At 33.0% G+C, this 16,960-nt stretch overlaps 2 protein-coding genes and 2 long non-coding RNA genes across 4 annotated transcripts; 2 read left to right on the top strand and 2 right to left on the bottom strand.

Moving 5' to 3' along the window:
• Positions 1–4,304: 4,304 nt before the first annotated feature.
• On the bottom strand, positions 4,305–5,136 carry LOC108821572 (uncharacterized). The gene is made up of 3 exons (XR_001944598.2): positions 4,746–5,136; positions 4,463–4,549; positions 4,305–4,374 (listed from the first exon to the last, which is right to left on the bottom strand). It is a non-coding gene; the product is annotated as an uncharacterized LOC108821572 (long non-coding RNA).
• Positions 5,137–5,985: 849 nt separating this feature from the next.
• Positions 5,986–8,870, top strand: LOC108819037 (uncharacterized). The gene is made up of 13 exons (XM_018592021.2): positions 5,986–6,306; positions 6,387–6,460; positions 6,535–6,618; positions 6,693–6,773; positions 6,901–6,981; positions 7,134–7,226; positions 7,450–7,629; positions 7,713–7,780; positions 7,857–7,908; positions 8,002–8,055; positions 8,140–8,232; positions 8,309–8,375; positions 8,482–8,870. The coding sequence occupies exons 1-13, from the start codon at positions 6,165–6,167 to the stop codon at positions 8,571–8,573; spliced, it is 1,161 nt and encodes a 386-aa protein (XP_018447523.1). The 5' UTR covers positions 5,986–6,164; the 3' UTR covers positions 8,574–8,870.
• Positions 8,871–9,791: 921 nt separating this feature from the next.
• On the bottom strand, positions 9,792–11,198 carry LOC108821462 (non-specific lipid transfer protein GPI-anchored 23-like). The gene is made up of 3 exons (XM_018594498.2): positions 10,610–11,198; positions 10,463–10,513; positions 9,792–10,256 (listed from the first exon to the last, which is right to left on the bottom strand). Exons 1-3 carry the CDS (start codon positions 11,100–11,102, stop codon positions 9,886–9,888), a joined length of 915 nt encoding a protein of 304 aa, XP_018450000.1. The 5' UTR covers positions 11,103–11,198; the 3' UTR covers positions 9,792–9,885.
• A 79-nt stretch (positions 11,199–11,277) lies between these two features.
• On the top strand, positions 11,278–12,330 carry LOC108820979 (uncharacterized). Its single transcript, XR_001944436.2, has 2 exons — positions 11,278–11,520; positions 11,953–12,330. It is a non-coding gene; the product is annotated as an uncharacterized LOC108820979 (long non-coding RNA).
• The last annotated feature ends 4,630 nt before the right edge of the window (positions 12,331–16,960 follow it).

Here is a 16,960-nt window from a genome sequence, read left to right as displayed (position 1 = left end):
CGAATTTTAAAAATATATTTTGGGTATTGAGGTAAAATTTTGAGCGTGTTTCTTGGTACATGTGTGATATTTCAGGTAAAATTATTTGTAGGAGAGGGGGAGGGGGAGTTTGGTATTTGAATATTTTTGGATATTTTTTGAGTTTTCGGGTATTTTTGAGTTTTTAGATATTTCAATTTTTTCGGGTTTTAAATATTCTGACCTATCACGTACTTGAAAATTTTGAAATATACCTAGTTGAGTCTAAATGTCTAGGAGCTAAAAGATTCAGACCCAATAGTAACTAATATGTATTCGACTCCAAACCCCGAATGCACATGTCTATTCTCTCTCTCATTATATTTTATGTGCATTTTATAAGACATATTTTAAAATTTATTTGATAGATTTTTAGCTAATTTAGTAGTATATATTTATATGGTTTTGAATATTTTTTAAAAAAATTCTTTGATAACAAATTTTAGTTATAAATACTGTTTATAAAATCAATTTAAAATATTTAGAGAAAGAACATTTCACATGAAATAAGGGGTAAAATATAATTCAGTTAAAAATATTTAAACTATTATATAGTTAAATTAATTAATGATATGACCAAAAAATAATTATGCATGGATTGAACAAGTTAAACGTGGATGGCATGGAATATATGTATGTAAAATGATAACTGATGATTAATTAAATAAAAGAGATGAATCTATAATTAATTGGTTGCTTACAAAATTAGTTTGTTATATACCAAAATTGTAAGAGTACATAATAGGAAATATTTTATTTTATTTAAATAGATATATTTGTTACTGATTAAGGTAAATATTGTTAGAGAAATATATGGTAACATAATGTTAGTCTAAATTTTAGGTAAGACCAAAACATTAGTAGTCTAATAAAAGGGTGCAATGACTTTGTATAAGTAGATTTTTTGGAAATGATTCTCTTTTAACAGTATAAACTAGATTTTGATCCGCGATTCGAAAGCACGAGTTTTTTCGGTTAATACAAATATTTGATATTAATAGTGTTTTGGTTTTAATTGTATATATTATCATGTTATCAAGTCGTATTATATTGGAAAATAAAATGATTTTAAAAATATATATATTTATCTATTTTTTATTTGAGATTTTGTATATAATCTCTGTGTTACAACACAATTTTTATATTTTGTGTGCATTTTATAAGAGTTCTATTTTTAAACTGGTGAAACATAAGTTTTACTTTCTATATTTGGGTTAATATCATAGTATAGATTTGTAGATGTTTTAATAATTTTAGAAGTGTTTTTGTACCTGACTTAGACCTAAAGTCAAACTGATAAATTCACTTATTCGAATATAATCCAGGTCAAATTTATTTGAAACTGATACGTAAAAACCTGATAAACCCTGATAAAAATGGTTTAATATGAATTAGTATTTTAGTTTTGTTGTACATTATCATGTTATAAAGTCGTTTTATATCGAAGAAAAGAATGCTTTTTTATTTAAAATTAAAAATTTAAAAATTTATTTATTTGATATTTTGTATGTTACAACAATATTATAAATTTATTTGCTATATATAAGATTTTTATTTGTTGAAGTAGTGAGACTTAAGATTTATGATTTGGCCTTATGTAATAATATAGATTTTTATGTTTTTTGATGACAAAAAATAGTTTTAAAATTAATTTAAAATAATAATTTTATTTTTTAAAAAAATAGATTAATACATATAGTTTTGTTTTAAGATATTTTTTGGCAAAGCGTGTTTATCAAATTTGATTTTCTAAGTATTAAAATAAATTTATTTTGAACTTGTAATTTTAAATATTTAATATAAAACTTGCGTTAAATTATAATACATATTTACAACATATGTTTTGCGTTTAAGTGGTTAGACTTTATTTACAAATTTATCCACACTATAGATTTTTAGGACATAGTGTCATAACATTATAAGAGAAACCATAGTTCTCATTAGAATTTTCAAATATAGGTCAATAAAATGAATTATTGAAATAATAGATTAGCCCAAAAAATTAATCCAAAAAATGAACGTTACGGTTGGGCTTTGGTTGAACAAAATCTTTGACCCATTAAAATATGTTGATTACTAAATAAAAATATTGAATGTTTATATAGTTTGAAAAATTTAAGGTAGAACCAAAAAATAATAAATTAAATAAAAGAGTCCAAACAACTTTACATAAATAGATTTTTTAGACTCTTTCTCTTTTAATAGTATAGATAAAAGAATATCTTGATCCAAAAAGAAAAATTAAAAAATATCATTTAATAATCTAATCACTTGGCATCTTATTTCTATAATATCGTACAAAATCAATGTTATTTAACCCTAATAATTTGACATTAAAGCCATGTTCGTTTGGTTACCGCCGGTTTCAGCGTCAGCGTCGGCGTCGGCGTCAGCGGCTGCGTCAAACTCGTTTATTTGATGTTCGTTTCATAGACGCCGACGCTGACGCCGACGCTGACGCTGACGCCGACGCTGACGCCGACGCTGATTGTTGTTCGTTTCGAAGACGCAGAAAATTGACGCAGCTGCAAGACGCAGACGCATGACACTGTTTTGGGTTGTTCGTTTGATTGACGCTGCGACTATTTTCATTTATTCATATTTTATTTTTAAAAATTTGTATTTTAAATAAATAAAATGTAGTTTAAATATATTTACATCTATAAAAATATTATGTTTAATTGGTAATAAATTTTTGGTCAAATATAAAAATATAAAAATATTTGATGTCATAAATCATAAGCTAAATAAAAATAAAAATAATACATCAAAATATTTTATAATTATAATCAATCTTAACATAAGTATGTATCTTTTTAGACATTTCTAAATATCGGGTCAAAACAAAAGAACAAAATGAGAATAAACTTCAAATTAAAATGAGGATTAACACGTGGACGTAACTTCTTATAACCATAATTAACTTTTAAATTACTAAATCATGATATATAACCGAGCTGATATAGTTTCATTTTAATCAAATAATATGTCCGAGATACTTCAGCCTAAATGTTACGTTCTTATGTGATAGGTAATTTTTTAACCTAAAATATTATTTAAAATAGAGTAGTTCATCAATAAACAAATTATAAAATTAACCAAAAAAGTTTAAAAAAAAATTAAAGGCCAAAGAATTAATTAGATCAAGAATATATATTTTATTTTTTCATACAATATTTTTAAACAATTTTCATATAAATTCACCATACGCAAGTTTTATCCTTAGTATATATTGTTCTCTAAATCTAAATTTAAATTTTGAGAAAAAAATTATTCCCAATTCTTACAAGTTGAGTAATAATAATAATACATAGTATTTTTAAGTAATAGAGAGATTGTCCATAAAAAGATTATTGGCATTTTTAACATGATATGAAGATATTTTTGGTTTCTTTTTGGGATTGATAAAAAATTAACAGATGACACAAACAAAGGAAAAAACGATAGTAAACGTTATAGTTGCCACATGTTTCACTCCGTACACATCACTTCTTGGTTTCTGTCTGTACAGAGAGATACAATAACAAACACCTAGCTTTTATGGCTCAAGCTTCATCTGTAGTGTTGACATTAACTACTAACAACTACCTCAGCTTGAACAAACCCATCACCCGAGGGAAACTGTGTGTCTGAGTATCTAGGCATGTGTCTGAGAAGCCTTTGCTCTGAGCAAGCCATTGCGTGATAAGAGCAAGCAACATTGTATCAGTGCAAGCTTACCTCTGTGGATAAAGCAGGATTAGCATTAAACTCCATCATTGGATTTACAGTAGCCAGTTTCATTGACAAGAACTGAAGAAAAACAAACAAAGAGTTTCAGATTTCTTGCAAGTATTTTAAACTCCGACTCTCAAGAAACGTTGATACTGCTGTACATATGAAGACTTACCAGAAACAGAGTGAGCTTGGGAGAGCTTGAGTGAGAGAAGCTTAGGAGAGCTTGAGACCTGCAAAAAATAGAAAGATTAAGCAATGAGAACATGAAGGTTATGACTTATATACAAGCAACAGTATAGAGGCTTGAGACAGAACACAGCTTTAAAAATCATCAGAATCAGTCTCAAGAAACAGTGTGAGCTTGAGAGAGAGAGCTGAGCCAGGAGAAGCTGCTCAACTTTCCAAATCAGAAAAAAAAAAACATAAGAAAAGCTACAGATCACTTAGTGATCATCACTAAAAGCCATACCCAACGAAGAAGAGGGGCTATATCCTTAACAGTCACTTTCTCTAGATTCGATACTTTTGTTAAGTATGATGGCAGAAGTGAATACATGTGACAAGACTCACCAGGAAGAAAGAAAGAAAAACAGTAGTGAAGAGGGTCTCACTTATGTAGCTTCTCTCTTGACCAAGCTCCTACACACAATGTAAAACAAAAAGCAAGTTGAGACATGTATTCTCATCATCTGATGTATTTGTATATGTAGCTGAAAAAAGGTCAGACCGGAAGAAGAAAGAAGCCAAGATCCTGGAGAGTAGGAGCAGGGCGATGAATATAATGTACTCCTTTAGCAGCTAAACCATGAATGTACTGCACATACAAACCAAAGTGTCATTACAAAAGTAAAGTGCACTCCAAATAAAGGCACAAGCTGTCTCTCTAACCAAAGTGTATAAACTAAAAGAAGCAGGAGAGTCATCATTAACACACAGCAGCATAAAACACAACGATCCAATATAATTTGAATCTGACAACAACAATGAAAAAACAAGCTCAAGACGTTAACCTGTACGGCGTCGTCTGTGGAGGAGACGAGGGAGCTCGAGAGGCGTCGTCTGTGGAGGAGAAGAGAAAGCTCGATATGGGTTTGGTCGAAGCTCAAAGAGAGGTGATGACCTTGAGAGAGTGCGTAAGATGGTCGTCGAGAGCTTGAGAGGGTCTGAGCGTCGTCGAGAGAGTGAGAGCATGAGGGGTCTGAACTTGAGAGGAACGCCGATAGGAAGAGGCTGAGACGAGATAGATCTACGGAGAGCGATGACGAAGCTGAGACAAGAGAGATCGACGGAGAGCGATGGAGAGAGGCTGAGAAAAGAGAGCTATGGCGAGACTCGAGAGTGAGAAGAGCTGCAATGGAGAGGCTGAGACAGACAGAGAGAGATGGAGAGAGCTGCGTCAAAATGAAGCGTCAAACAGCGTCAATAGAGAATTAGGGTTATGTTTTTTTTGTAAATAATCAAATATAATAAGGGTAAAAGTGTAAAAACATACCTCAGACGCTGAATTTTTTACGCCGACGCAGGTTTTTTCGGCGATCGATGCACGGACGCGGCGTCTAGACGCGGCGTCAGACGCAGCTACTTGCATCAACTAAACGAACAAGAGTTGACCGCACGAACAGACGCTGACGCCGACGCCGGGACCTGCGGCGACCAAACGAACAGCACTTCATTTTTGTTCATTTCCTATTTGTTCTTAATGTTTCTAAAGTGGTCACCAATTAAAACCTTAATTTAATGAAATCTTATGTTTTGATTATCCAACATCGTACATTTTGCTAGGTGAGTGATCCCTAGGCAAAGCAACCACTCGAACTACTTGTGAATTTACTTTCACGACTTGATGTTCATCATCACCAAGGGATTCTCGACATCCCTTTGTGAAAACAACGATTATCCTTGGTCGATTTGTGTTAGTAGTCTTTTGGTTCAAGATCTATTTCAAAATACATCAGTGTAATAATTCGTGGACCGTAAGAAGAACACTCTCCTTGGTCTCAGGTTACAAAACATGTTTTAAATTCCTATATAAGATCATTGCAAAAATCATGACAAACCATTAAAGTTCTTAAAGGTACCTTGGTCAAAGAAATTTTAAGTATACATATGGACACGCAAAAGTTTGGACTTGACCATTTTGAATTTATGAATCAATATTGAAAAAAGAAATAAAAAATTGGCACTTTGTTTTTGAGACTGACGAAAACGATGTCGTTTCATCATAAGTAGAAAAGACGGCAAACGCGAACGTGTGTTATGTAAACCGTAAACGCTTTTCCGTCCGACTGTGACGCAACCAAAGAAAAGAAAATCTCTCTCTCTCGAACGCATCCTCGGAAGAATTTCGCTTCCGACGACGTTTCGCTCACCTGATTGATCCTCTTTTCGATTCGAATCCGTGGAAAAAGCGAATCTCGTCCCCCCGGGAGATGGCGGGGATCCTGAATAAATTGAGGAATCTGGATGCATATCCAAAGATCAACGAGGATTTTTACAGCCGTACGTTATCCGGCGGCGTTATCACCCTCATCTCCTCCGTTGTCATGTTCCTTCTCTTCTTCTCCGAGCTAAGTACGTTTGAGATCCGAGTCGAGTTTCTATCTAGTCGTTGAGTTTCGGTTTTGAGTTTTTTGTTTGTTTGTTTGTTTTAGGATTATATCTTCATAGCGTTACCGAGACGAAGCTCGTTGTGGATACTTCTCGAGGAGAGACGTTACGCATCAATGTAATCTTGTTTTTTGTTTTTTCGAATAGATATAGATCTCAGTCAAGTCTCATATGTGTTGTTTGATATGGCAGTTTGATATGACTTTTCCTGCTCTAGCGTGTTCCATTCTAAGTGTTGATGCTATGGATATTAGTGGAGACCTCCATCTTGACGTGGTATGTTTTTTTATTCTAATATGATGCTTCTCAATTCTGTGGCTAATCTGTTTTTTCCTTTTGTGGATTAACAGAAACATGATATCGTTAAGAGAAGACTAGATTCTCATGGGAACACTATAGAAGCAAGACAGGACAGCATAGGCGCTACTAAGGTTTGCTTTTCTTTTGAAAGCATCATGCTCTTGTCATTATCATGTTATCTGGGGATTTAAAATCATTAGCTAGCTGGTAGCAGCTTTTTTGGGGAGTCTCTTACTTTTTTTTCTTGTGATTGTGCAGATTGAGAAGCCACTGCAGAAACATGGTGGTCGGCTGGAACATAATGAGACTTACTGTGGTTCTTGTTATGGTGCTGAAGCCGTAATTTTTTTTGCTATCCTTCTCTCTCTCTCTCTCTCTTCTCCCATGCTCGTATTTTAATTACCCTTGTTGTTTAGTGGTTCATCAGACAAAAACAGATGTTATAATGGCTTTCCTCTATGTTTGAGCTTTTATGTTGGTTTTCCTTGTAGGAAGAGCATGACTGCTGCAATTCATGTGAGGATGTTCGTGAAGCATATAGAAAAAAAGGGTGGGGTGTTACAAATCCAGATTTGATTGATCAGGTGAATTGCTGAGAGATATGTTGCGACTGTGTGTTTTCATCACGTATTTGCATTTTTTCCATTTAATTTCGTCTTCATCTTTCTCTATGTCAGAGCCTCAGTGGCTTGTGTGCGGTTTGTTTATTTGGTATGCTGTGGGGCTCTAAACTTGACATATGCTTCCAAGAGTTTCTTGTTTCTAATTGCGAGCTTAGATCTGTTTCGCTTGTCTGTTTATGATCAGTGTAAACGAGAAGGTTTCTTACAAAGAGTAAAGGATGAAGAAGGTGAAGGGTGTAATATCTATGGGTTCTTGGAGGTGAATAAAGTGGCGGGAAACTTCCACTTTGCTCCCGGGAAAAGCTTTCATCAGGCGGGCGTTCACGTCCATGATCTCCTTGCTTTTCAGAAAGACAGTTTTAACGTAAGAAAGCACTTGTCCTACTGGTTTCACTTCGTTTTTATAATTCAATCATTGCGTCCTAATCTATTCAAACTCCGTTTCAGATAAGTCACAAGATCAATCGACTGACTTTTGGGGACTACTTTCCTGGTGTCGTGAACCCTCTTGACAAGTAATGACAATTGTGGTCTGCTTCTGTCACACACGGTTTATATTTTCATGTTCTTTAAGCTACTTGACGTTTGCAGAGTCCAGTGGAGTCAAGACACACCCAATGCTATGTACCAATATTTTATCAAGGTTTTGTTCTGCGACAAACAGTTATATGATAGTTGAAGTATGTCTTTAAAAGCACCTTGGTTTACTCTATTTTGCTTTGTCTTCTTTGAAAAGGTTGTACCAACAGTATACACAGATATAAGTGGACACACGATTCAATCAAATCAGGTACGCGCAAGGCGTAACTGTTCAATTATAATCTATTTATTCTGATCCTTTTTATGATATTTAACTTAAAGTAAAATGGCACAGTTCTCAGTGACCGAACATGTTAAGAGCTCAGAAGCAGGCCAACTGCAATCCTTACCAGGAGTTTTCTTCTTCTATGATCTCTCTCCAATCAAGGTTAGTGTGTGTGTGTTTCGGAGAGGAAAAAAGAAAAGAAATTATAATCATAATATAAAATTTGTTTAATGGCCAGGTAACATTCACAGAGGAACATATATCGTTCTTGCACTTCTTGACGAATGTCTGTGCCATAGTCGGAGGTGATGTATTCTATATCTATATTATCCCCATAAGAACTCTCTTTTCGCCTGCTTTGGTTGTTCTGCATTAAATTCCCTAAAAACCATTTTTTTCTTAAAATGGCAGGTGTTTTCACGGTGTCTGGGATAATAGATGCGTTTATATATCACGGTCAAAAAGCAATCAAGAAGAAGATGGAAATTGGTAAATTTAGCTGATCTTTTTAATCATGTGGTTTCACTTTTCTTTTTCAAATGGGGTTGGTCTCTCTTAAATGAAAGTTGGTAAATTGGTACATTTTATATCATGTTCGTTTTGCGACGTAAATCTATTCATTCGAGGCTTAATGAAAGTTGAACTTGATAAAAATCTGCCAAACGCAGATAGGGTTTAAAGTTTTCACTTGCCGGTCTTTTTCTTTTGTTGTAAATGTTAGAATGGGTAGAATGTTTTCTTTACTTGAGTCTTCTAAATATAAATTTTTTGAATGCAAACTTATTTAAGTTGCTTAAGCATCATGTGGTTTTGGGTTCTTTGGCTGAAGCCAGATATTGTGCGAAGGCTAATAGTACTTTACGTGAAATTAAGCTGCTTCAACAAATTTTGATTTTTCCTTAATATCATCTGTTTGATCTTCAAAAAAAAAACATGTATGCATCGGGTGGGGGTTTTAATTCTTTTTTTCCTGTGAATATGTTATTTATAAATAATAATGAAAAATGGATAGACAAAAAAGAAACTAGATTTAAGATAAAAATGCAAGATTTGGTAGCTGGAATGTGCCGAAATTTGCTGAAAACTAGATATTTATAGTATAAATCAATATAATAAAATCACTAACAGAATTATGTTACATCACAAAAGTAGTGATTTTGATATCAAAAATCTTGTACGACTCATTTTCTGTTAAAAGAGGTTTAAATTTTTGTAGATTATAAAAACAAAATTGTAATTATTATATACGATGATGCTGTCACTAACAGCATTGCTGTGCACATCCAGCTTGATACGGTTTCATAGAAAAGTTGTAAGCCAGGCTTACAAGTGAAGTTGATTTTGAAAGAAATGGGAAATTTGTCCCTGTAACCATAAAAAACACAAATACACTATATAATCAAAATATTTTCTTTCTTTATTTCTCCTCCTATTTTTCTTTTAACTTCTTACTGAAAATTTAATTATTTTTTTTTCTTGGTTATTTGGCAAATAAGTCCAAAAGAATACGGAAAAGAAAAAGTTGATTTCAAAAGAACATCAAATCTAAACAGATTGGTTCGTTCAAATAAAAAAAACATCAAATCAAAAGAGATTGGATAGACAAAAATAGTTAGTACTCTGAAAGATAAATACGATAACTTTTGTATAGCGAGAAATAAAAAAAATCGAGCAAAGAAAAACAACAAACTAAATTCTCTTGCTGACAAAAAAATACTATCTTGAAAAAGATAACAAATATCACTAACTTATTTCTTAACAATTCATTAAATAATTAATAACAGAAAAGGGATTTCAACTAAAAATTCAACTAAATTAAATTGAAGGAAACAACATAACCAAAGTAGAAATTGTGACGATCCTAAGGAATAGTTTGGATATGGACAAGTTCGTGGCTCCAGATTTAGATGGTGACGGAGCAATTATTGCAGGTGACAAAGCAGTCATCGCAGGTGATGACTGAGTAATAGTTGGTGGTGAAGCAGTCCTAACCGGTGATGAAATAACCGCCGGTAGTAAAGGATTAACAGACGGTGATGGCGTTGTAAATGTTGGTGGTGTTGGAGTCGTAAACGTTGGTGGTGATGGATTACTAACCGCTGGTGGTGACGAAGTTATAACCTTTGGCGGTGATTGGGTCACAACCACAGGTGGTGATAGATTTGTAGGTTGCTCCGATGGAGAAACTGGAATATAACGTTATACCATACAATTAAAAAAAATAACTAATTGAATATAGAAAATAAAAGATATTAACAGTTAATGTAAATATATGTAAGAGATCGTTTTTATGATCTTGTTCCCAGACAATTTTCATATTGACTAATATAACAAAGTGCAAGATGCTGTAGAAAAATAAAACTTATTTATATGACAAAATATGAAAACTAACTCGTAGTTGTTTCTGGTGTTGAGATTGATGCAGTCGGACTTGATACAACATCTGCAAACATAAGTTAGAAAAACAATAAATATTTGAATTTATTCAAAATTTAAACAGACAAATAATTAAAGGATTAAAAGAATCAAAGAATACTACCGCAATGAGAATTAATGGGAATATTGCAAATAGAAGGCATGGCAAGAGCTTTTCTATTAATTAACTCAAATCCCATGTCACGGCTGCTCTCCAATGCTATGCACAGACAATTAGGATTATATTCAAGAACTATTTTAACACCATCACAACACGATTTAGTTGGACTTAGATCTGTTGATCCGATTGTCAAGAAGGAAAGACAATCGAACATGCTGTAAATTACAGTAGAACAATCATTGTTTGATGATGGTTCAGAATCTTCAGATGATGGAGATAACAGAGGTGTATTTGACGGTGATACAATAGGTGACTCTGACAACACATATGCGTCTGATGGTGATATCAAAGGTGACTCTAAAACCGCAGGTGCATCTGATGGTGATACCAAAGGTGACTCTGAAATCGAAGGTACCTCTGACGGCGACAAAAGCTCAGCTGCAACATACGAGAATAGTAGTAATACAGTAAATAGAACAAACAATTGATTCTTCATGTTTTCTTCTCTTTAGAGAATTCGTTTGAAATGGAAGAGTTTAATAAGAACTAAAGAATCTGACGTCTATTTATTAATACCGAGCGTGGAACTAATTAATTCTCAATTCATTTTTAATATAGTTATGGAAGTTAAGATTTTTGTTTGATTTGGTATTATCTGTAGTAGTTACTAAAGTAAATTTTCTGAATCCATCATTTTGGAGATCGATCATTAGAGGGGTTATATAACCACGTGTCATCGTCCCCTTTAATCTTTTTTTTTCTTTTTCTATTCTCTCTTTCTTTCCCTTTGTCACCGTGTCTCTCGTCTTCTCGCGACTCCATGAATGTCTGCTACCTTCCCTCAATTCTCCAATCACTAGGATCTGATTCTATTCACGGTCTCTGATCTTCGCTTCTTCAACTCTTCTTCTCTGGTTAGTTCTTTCTTCTTCCCTGTCTGTGTCTGGTGGTGAGCTCTTGTCATAGCTTTGATCAGATTTACATTGTTTCTTTAGCTTCAAACTAGTTATGGAAATATTAAAAATATAAAAGATTGTCCTTTTTCAGTAGATGATTGTGTTTAGATTGGTCATCGGTTCTGACTCTCTTGTTTTTTTCAATCAATCAAAAGTTTTGAGCTTTTCTAGTCCTCAGCAGTCTTAGATCTCTTGAAAGTGTTTGCCTTTTCATCACCTGTACAACTGATGTTAGATTTGAGAGTAGTAAAATATTCAATTTTGATGTGGGGGCTCTGCTTTTAACGATGTAGTGAAGATTCATATGTATGATTGATTAGAGTACTTGTGTACAAAGTCTTTAGCTTCTTGATGCTAAAGAGCGTGTGTTTGAAAACTCTGATGATGCAGGGTTTAGTGTTTAACCAATTACACAAAGTCCGACTACTTAAAAGACCTGAACGATTCCAAGTTTACTGGAATTGGTATTGGGGTATTGGTTCTGATGACAATTGGGTAGTGGTTGTCCTCACTACAAAGACACCGGAAGGTAGCTTTTCTCCGGCCGTTACTTACCATTATGCAGGAGGTTTCACACTCTGGCATTAATGGTTTTGTTATCAGTTTCTTTTGTTGGTTCTTCTCTTTTGTTTCTTGTTGTTTTGAGTCTGGCACTTGGTTTGTTTGTCATGTGTAATAATGGTCATCATCATCTTTGTTTCTTTACCGTTTCATTTACTCAAAATTATGTACTTGTGATCAGCTTAATTACAATGCCAACTTTTTTTTCTTTACGGTGTAGAGTGTTCTCATTTGAATGAACAATTCAGTGTTGAACTACAAATCAACACATGATAAGATTTTTGCAAGCAAAAACGATTGGTCCATCCAAAAACCAAAACTGAAAAATCAAAAACGAAATAAAACCACAACTTCTCTTTCCTCCTAAATACTGGACATGGATCATCGAACTCTGAGACTTTTGAAATACTGGACATGGCAATTTGTGGTCATCAGACCCAGTGCCGGTCCTGAGATATTCGTGGTCCAATACGTAATCGAAAGTCGAGGCCCCATAAAAGATTTTTTTTAAAAAATATATAGAACTTAGCCAAAACACTAATACCGTCTATTTTGTTTTTATTACTTTTTCTTATGGAAATAAAAATACAATATTAAGATTTATTTGATTTTATTTTTAAACTGGTTCTGCAACTTCTAAGTTCTAACGTTCCATTTCTTCAAAAACTGATTTTACTTAGTTACTAACAATAAATCAAATGAATAGATCCTAAGAAACTTTTAAAAATCCTAGGCCCCATTCATTTGTTTCATGGGAATGGGGTCAAAGCCGGGCCTGATCAGACCCGTGTGCTCCATCTTGATGATTGCTTTAAACAACCACCACACTCTTCTCAAGTTTTGTTTGGCAAACTTGTACTTAACACTGCTAAATCATTGATATGCCTACAAATATCGTTAATATGATAGGTGTTCGAACAAGAATTCATGACACAAGAACTGAACTCTGATGTTTCTTTCTAATTTTTCTTGTTTATTTTAGTAATCTTTGTTTTTATGTTTTTATTTTAAATTCTATGTTGAAAATGTTATTTTAATATGTTTTATGTAATAAATAAATTTTATCTTAAAAAAAAGTTTACAATTTTTTTTTAAGAATCTTTAATTAAAAAGCTATCATTGGAGGCACAAAATCGAACAGTTTCTTTATAGAGTTCTTAAGCCCACTAATATACACTTATATACTTAAATAATAGTTAAGAAACCCACTAAAGATCATGGGGATAATCATGCTCTTAGATAACTTTTAAAATTCAAATTATTTTATTTAGATGCAATAATTTTAAGTTATAGTTTTCTATATTTATCGATTATTAAAAACTAAAAAAAAGATCATTTATTTTTCATTGTTTTTTTCTGTTATCAGCCGCATTAAAACTTCTCTAGTTGTTGCAGGAAACCCTAAACCTATCAAAAGTTCTTCGTTGATATGGGAGGAGGTGATGCGTCAGTGTTAAAAAAGCGGGCGGCAGTTTGGTGGGACATGAACTCGTGAAGAACATAATCGCAAAAGCAGGAAGATAAATCCACAAGTGGATCTCTTGTACAACAAGCAATCTTTTGAAGAACATAATCGCAAGGCTGAGAAAATGGCTCAAGGTGAGGATTGCGTGAGAGCAGGAAAAGAAATCCACAAGTGGATCTCTTGAACGAGGCAAACAAGAAGCAATCTTTTGAGGTTCCCTAAGGAAGAATAAGAATGAAGCTAGAGTGCTTGTGGGGTTTTTGTGTTAAGTTTACTAAATAACAACTTTTTTCTACCACTAAAATATCTGTTTGTTTTTGTTCAATTAATACTTTTATCGATTAAAAAGATAAAACTTCTTACTGTTAGACCTAGGCCTAGAAGGGGTGTATTCAATTTAACATTCGATATGATTTGATTTTTGAGATTTTAGATGATGAGTTTTTTTTTGCAGATTTGACTAAAAACTCAAAGCTAACTCTAAAACTAACCCATGATTTTTTTGAATTTTTCTTGTTTTATTCACCTTACAAATTCACATAATGTACGAAAATGCCATTAGTTTTTTTTTTTTGAAAATGATATTTTTAGTCTCTCAACCTCATCATGTTCAAGTATTTACAAGATTGTCATTGCCATCAATACATCAACCACCATGAACAACCAATTTGAAGCTCTTAATGCATCTCAAATCGATTTACACTTTTTATTTCTCAATTCTTATGAACTAAAAACAACATCTCTTTCACTTTCTCTCCACATTTGATTCTAAATTTTGATTCAAAAAACTCAAGATTTTGATTCTAAAATTTTATGGTTCATAGAGCCATTGAAGCTTACAATTCTTGGTGGTCACTTTTGTTTGAGATTCTGGGTGCTTGGAGAAGACTTTTGTGTGCTAAATAAGTTATCTCACTGGTTGAAACTATGAAATCGAGATTTTTTCCAGATCTATTTGTCCAGGCTTTAGACGACTTACCTGGAAGTCGTCTGGTCAATGCAGAGTTAGCTTTGCAATTGACTTTTAATTTTTTTGCTAGACGACTTACATGTAAGTCGTCCAACTTTGTTTGATAAAAAAACTCAAGAAGATTTACATGTAAGTCGTCTAAAGAGGACGGGTTAGTTTTGCATTTGACCAGAATGTGTCAGAAATTTGACTTTTCCTGAACGAATAACTTTAAGTCGTCTAGTAGAAAATTAAAAAAATAATATTTAGTTTTTTTTCTAGACGACTTGCAAGGAAGTCGACTAAGGTTAGTTTTGCAATTGAAATATTAAACAAAAAAAAATTAGATGACTTACACGTAAGTCGTTCATGATTTTATTCTGAGATTCTGGTCAAACCTTGCTTATATAAGTCGTCTAGAATTTTTTTTTGTTTAATATTTTCAGTTGCAAAACTAACCTGAGACGACTTACTTTTCTTTTTACTTGTAAGTCGTCTAGAAAAATTAAAATATTTTTTTTTTGATTTTTCTACCGGACGACTTACAAGGAAAAGTAAAATTTCTGATACATTCCGGTCAAATGTAAAACTAACATGTTTTCCCTAGACGACTTATATTTAAGTTGTCTCGAGTTTTTTTTATCAAACAAAGTAGGACGACTTACATGTAAGTTGTCTAGGTTAAAAATCAATTGCAAAACTAACCTAAATGGACGACTTCCTAGATGTCGTCCAGACGACCTCCATGAAAGTCGTCTGCGTCAATGTTTAATAAACTTTCATTTTCTCTAAACCTATAAAAATTTTTTTAATATTTTTTGTTAATTCATGTATATTAGTCAATATTAGAGCTACTGAATTAAATTTATAACCTAATTGGTGATATTTATGAGGTTACAAACATTAATGTTAATTAAAGTTTTCAACTGATCCGAGAAGACTTCCGTAGAAGTCTTCTACGCTAGTTTTAAAGTCTTCTACGCTAGTTTTTAAGTCTTCAACGTTAGTTTTTGAATAACTTGTATTTTTAATAGTGTTAAGTAACTTCAAGATATGTAAAACTTATATTTTCAAAATATGTTTTCTCTCTTAGTTTTACTAAATTTGACTAAGTTTTTCGACACAAACTTGTAAAAAATGTGATATCCTTTGACCATTTACTATTGTTTGTTTCCATCTCTTAAGTAGTATTGCTATAGACACCAATAATGATTATTGTTATGAGTTGGAAGAAGGGTTAAAATGCTTCTTAAAATGTTGTATCAATATGAGGCTACCAACATTCTTGTTTATTAAGATGAGAAGAAGGCCATTGGAGTTTATTATTGCACATGGAAGATCCAAAGATAAGAAAAAAACTATTTGAAGTCAATTATTTCATTGATTTTTAAATGTGTAAGTACATAGTTAGCACGTATATTACATCTTGGGAAACATTAATACTGATTTTACAAAAAAATTATTACAACTAAAAGAATACACATGCAAATCACAAAACAGACCACAAATAAAACTGGTATAGATCATTCCTCTATAAAAACAAGCTAGTACACCACTTGATATGGAAGAAGACTTCGCCAGAAGACTTCCAGGAAGTCCAGAGGACTTCCAGGAAATCGTCTGGAAGACTTCCTGGAAGTCGTCTGGACTTCGTGGAAATCGTCTAGCGCATTATATTTTAGACCACTAACATGTAAGTCATCATAGAAGTTTTCCAGATCTGAAAAACCTGCATATCCAAATCCATATCTGAAAAACCTGCACATCCAAAAATGTTCAATGGCTTAAAGATAGAGAAAACGAGTGAAGATTATATAAATATACTTTTATAGAACACTCAACGTACATATCCAAGTGGAAGATGAGAACCATTTGATTAAAAACCTGCAAAAAAGATAGATTAGTCAGAAAGACATGAGACAAAACTGAAAAATTCATATAAAATTTGGTGTTTTCAAGTCTAAGAGATTAGAGTGAGTTTGAAGAGTTTTAGTTTGGGGACTAAAGTTAGAAATTTATACAACAGGAAGTTACCAAATGAAGAAAATTCAGACATAAAAACTTACCAAAATGCTCAGATCTGGGAGAAGACTCCGTCAGACGACTTCTAGGAAGTCATCAGGAAGTCCAGACGACTTCCAGGAAGTCCAGACGACTTCCGAAGTCCAGACGACTTCCAGGAAGTCCAGACGACTTCCAGGAAGTCCAGACGACTTCCAGGAACTCCATACGACTAACAGATAGTCCAGACGATTAATAGATAAGTCGTCCTAGCAGTCTTCCAAATCTGAAAAACCTGCATATCCAAATCCAGAACTGAAAAACCTGCATATCCAAAAACATTCAAATGTCTTAAAAACGGAGAAAATGAGTGGAAGATTAGATAAATCAACTTCTATAGAAGACACAAAAATACATATCTA

Source organism: Raphanus sativus, chromosome 8 (assembly GCF_000801105.2).
Source record: "Raphanus sativus cultivar WK10039 chromosome 8, ASM80110v3, whole genome shotgun sequence".
NCBI lineage: Eukaryota > Viridiplantae > Streptophyta > Magnoliopsida > Brassicales > Brassicaceae > Raphanus > Raphanus sativus.
The sequence above is the reverse complement of the archived record's forward strand: the minus strand, read 5'-3'. Positions and strand labels throughout refer to the sequence as shown.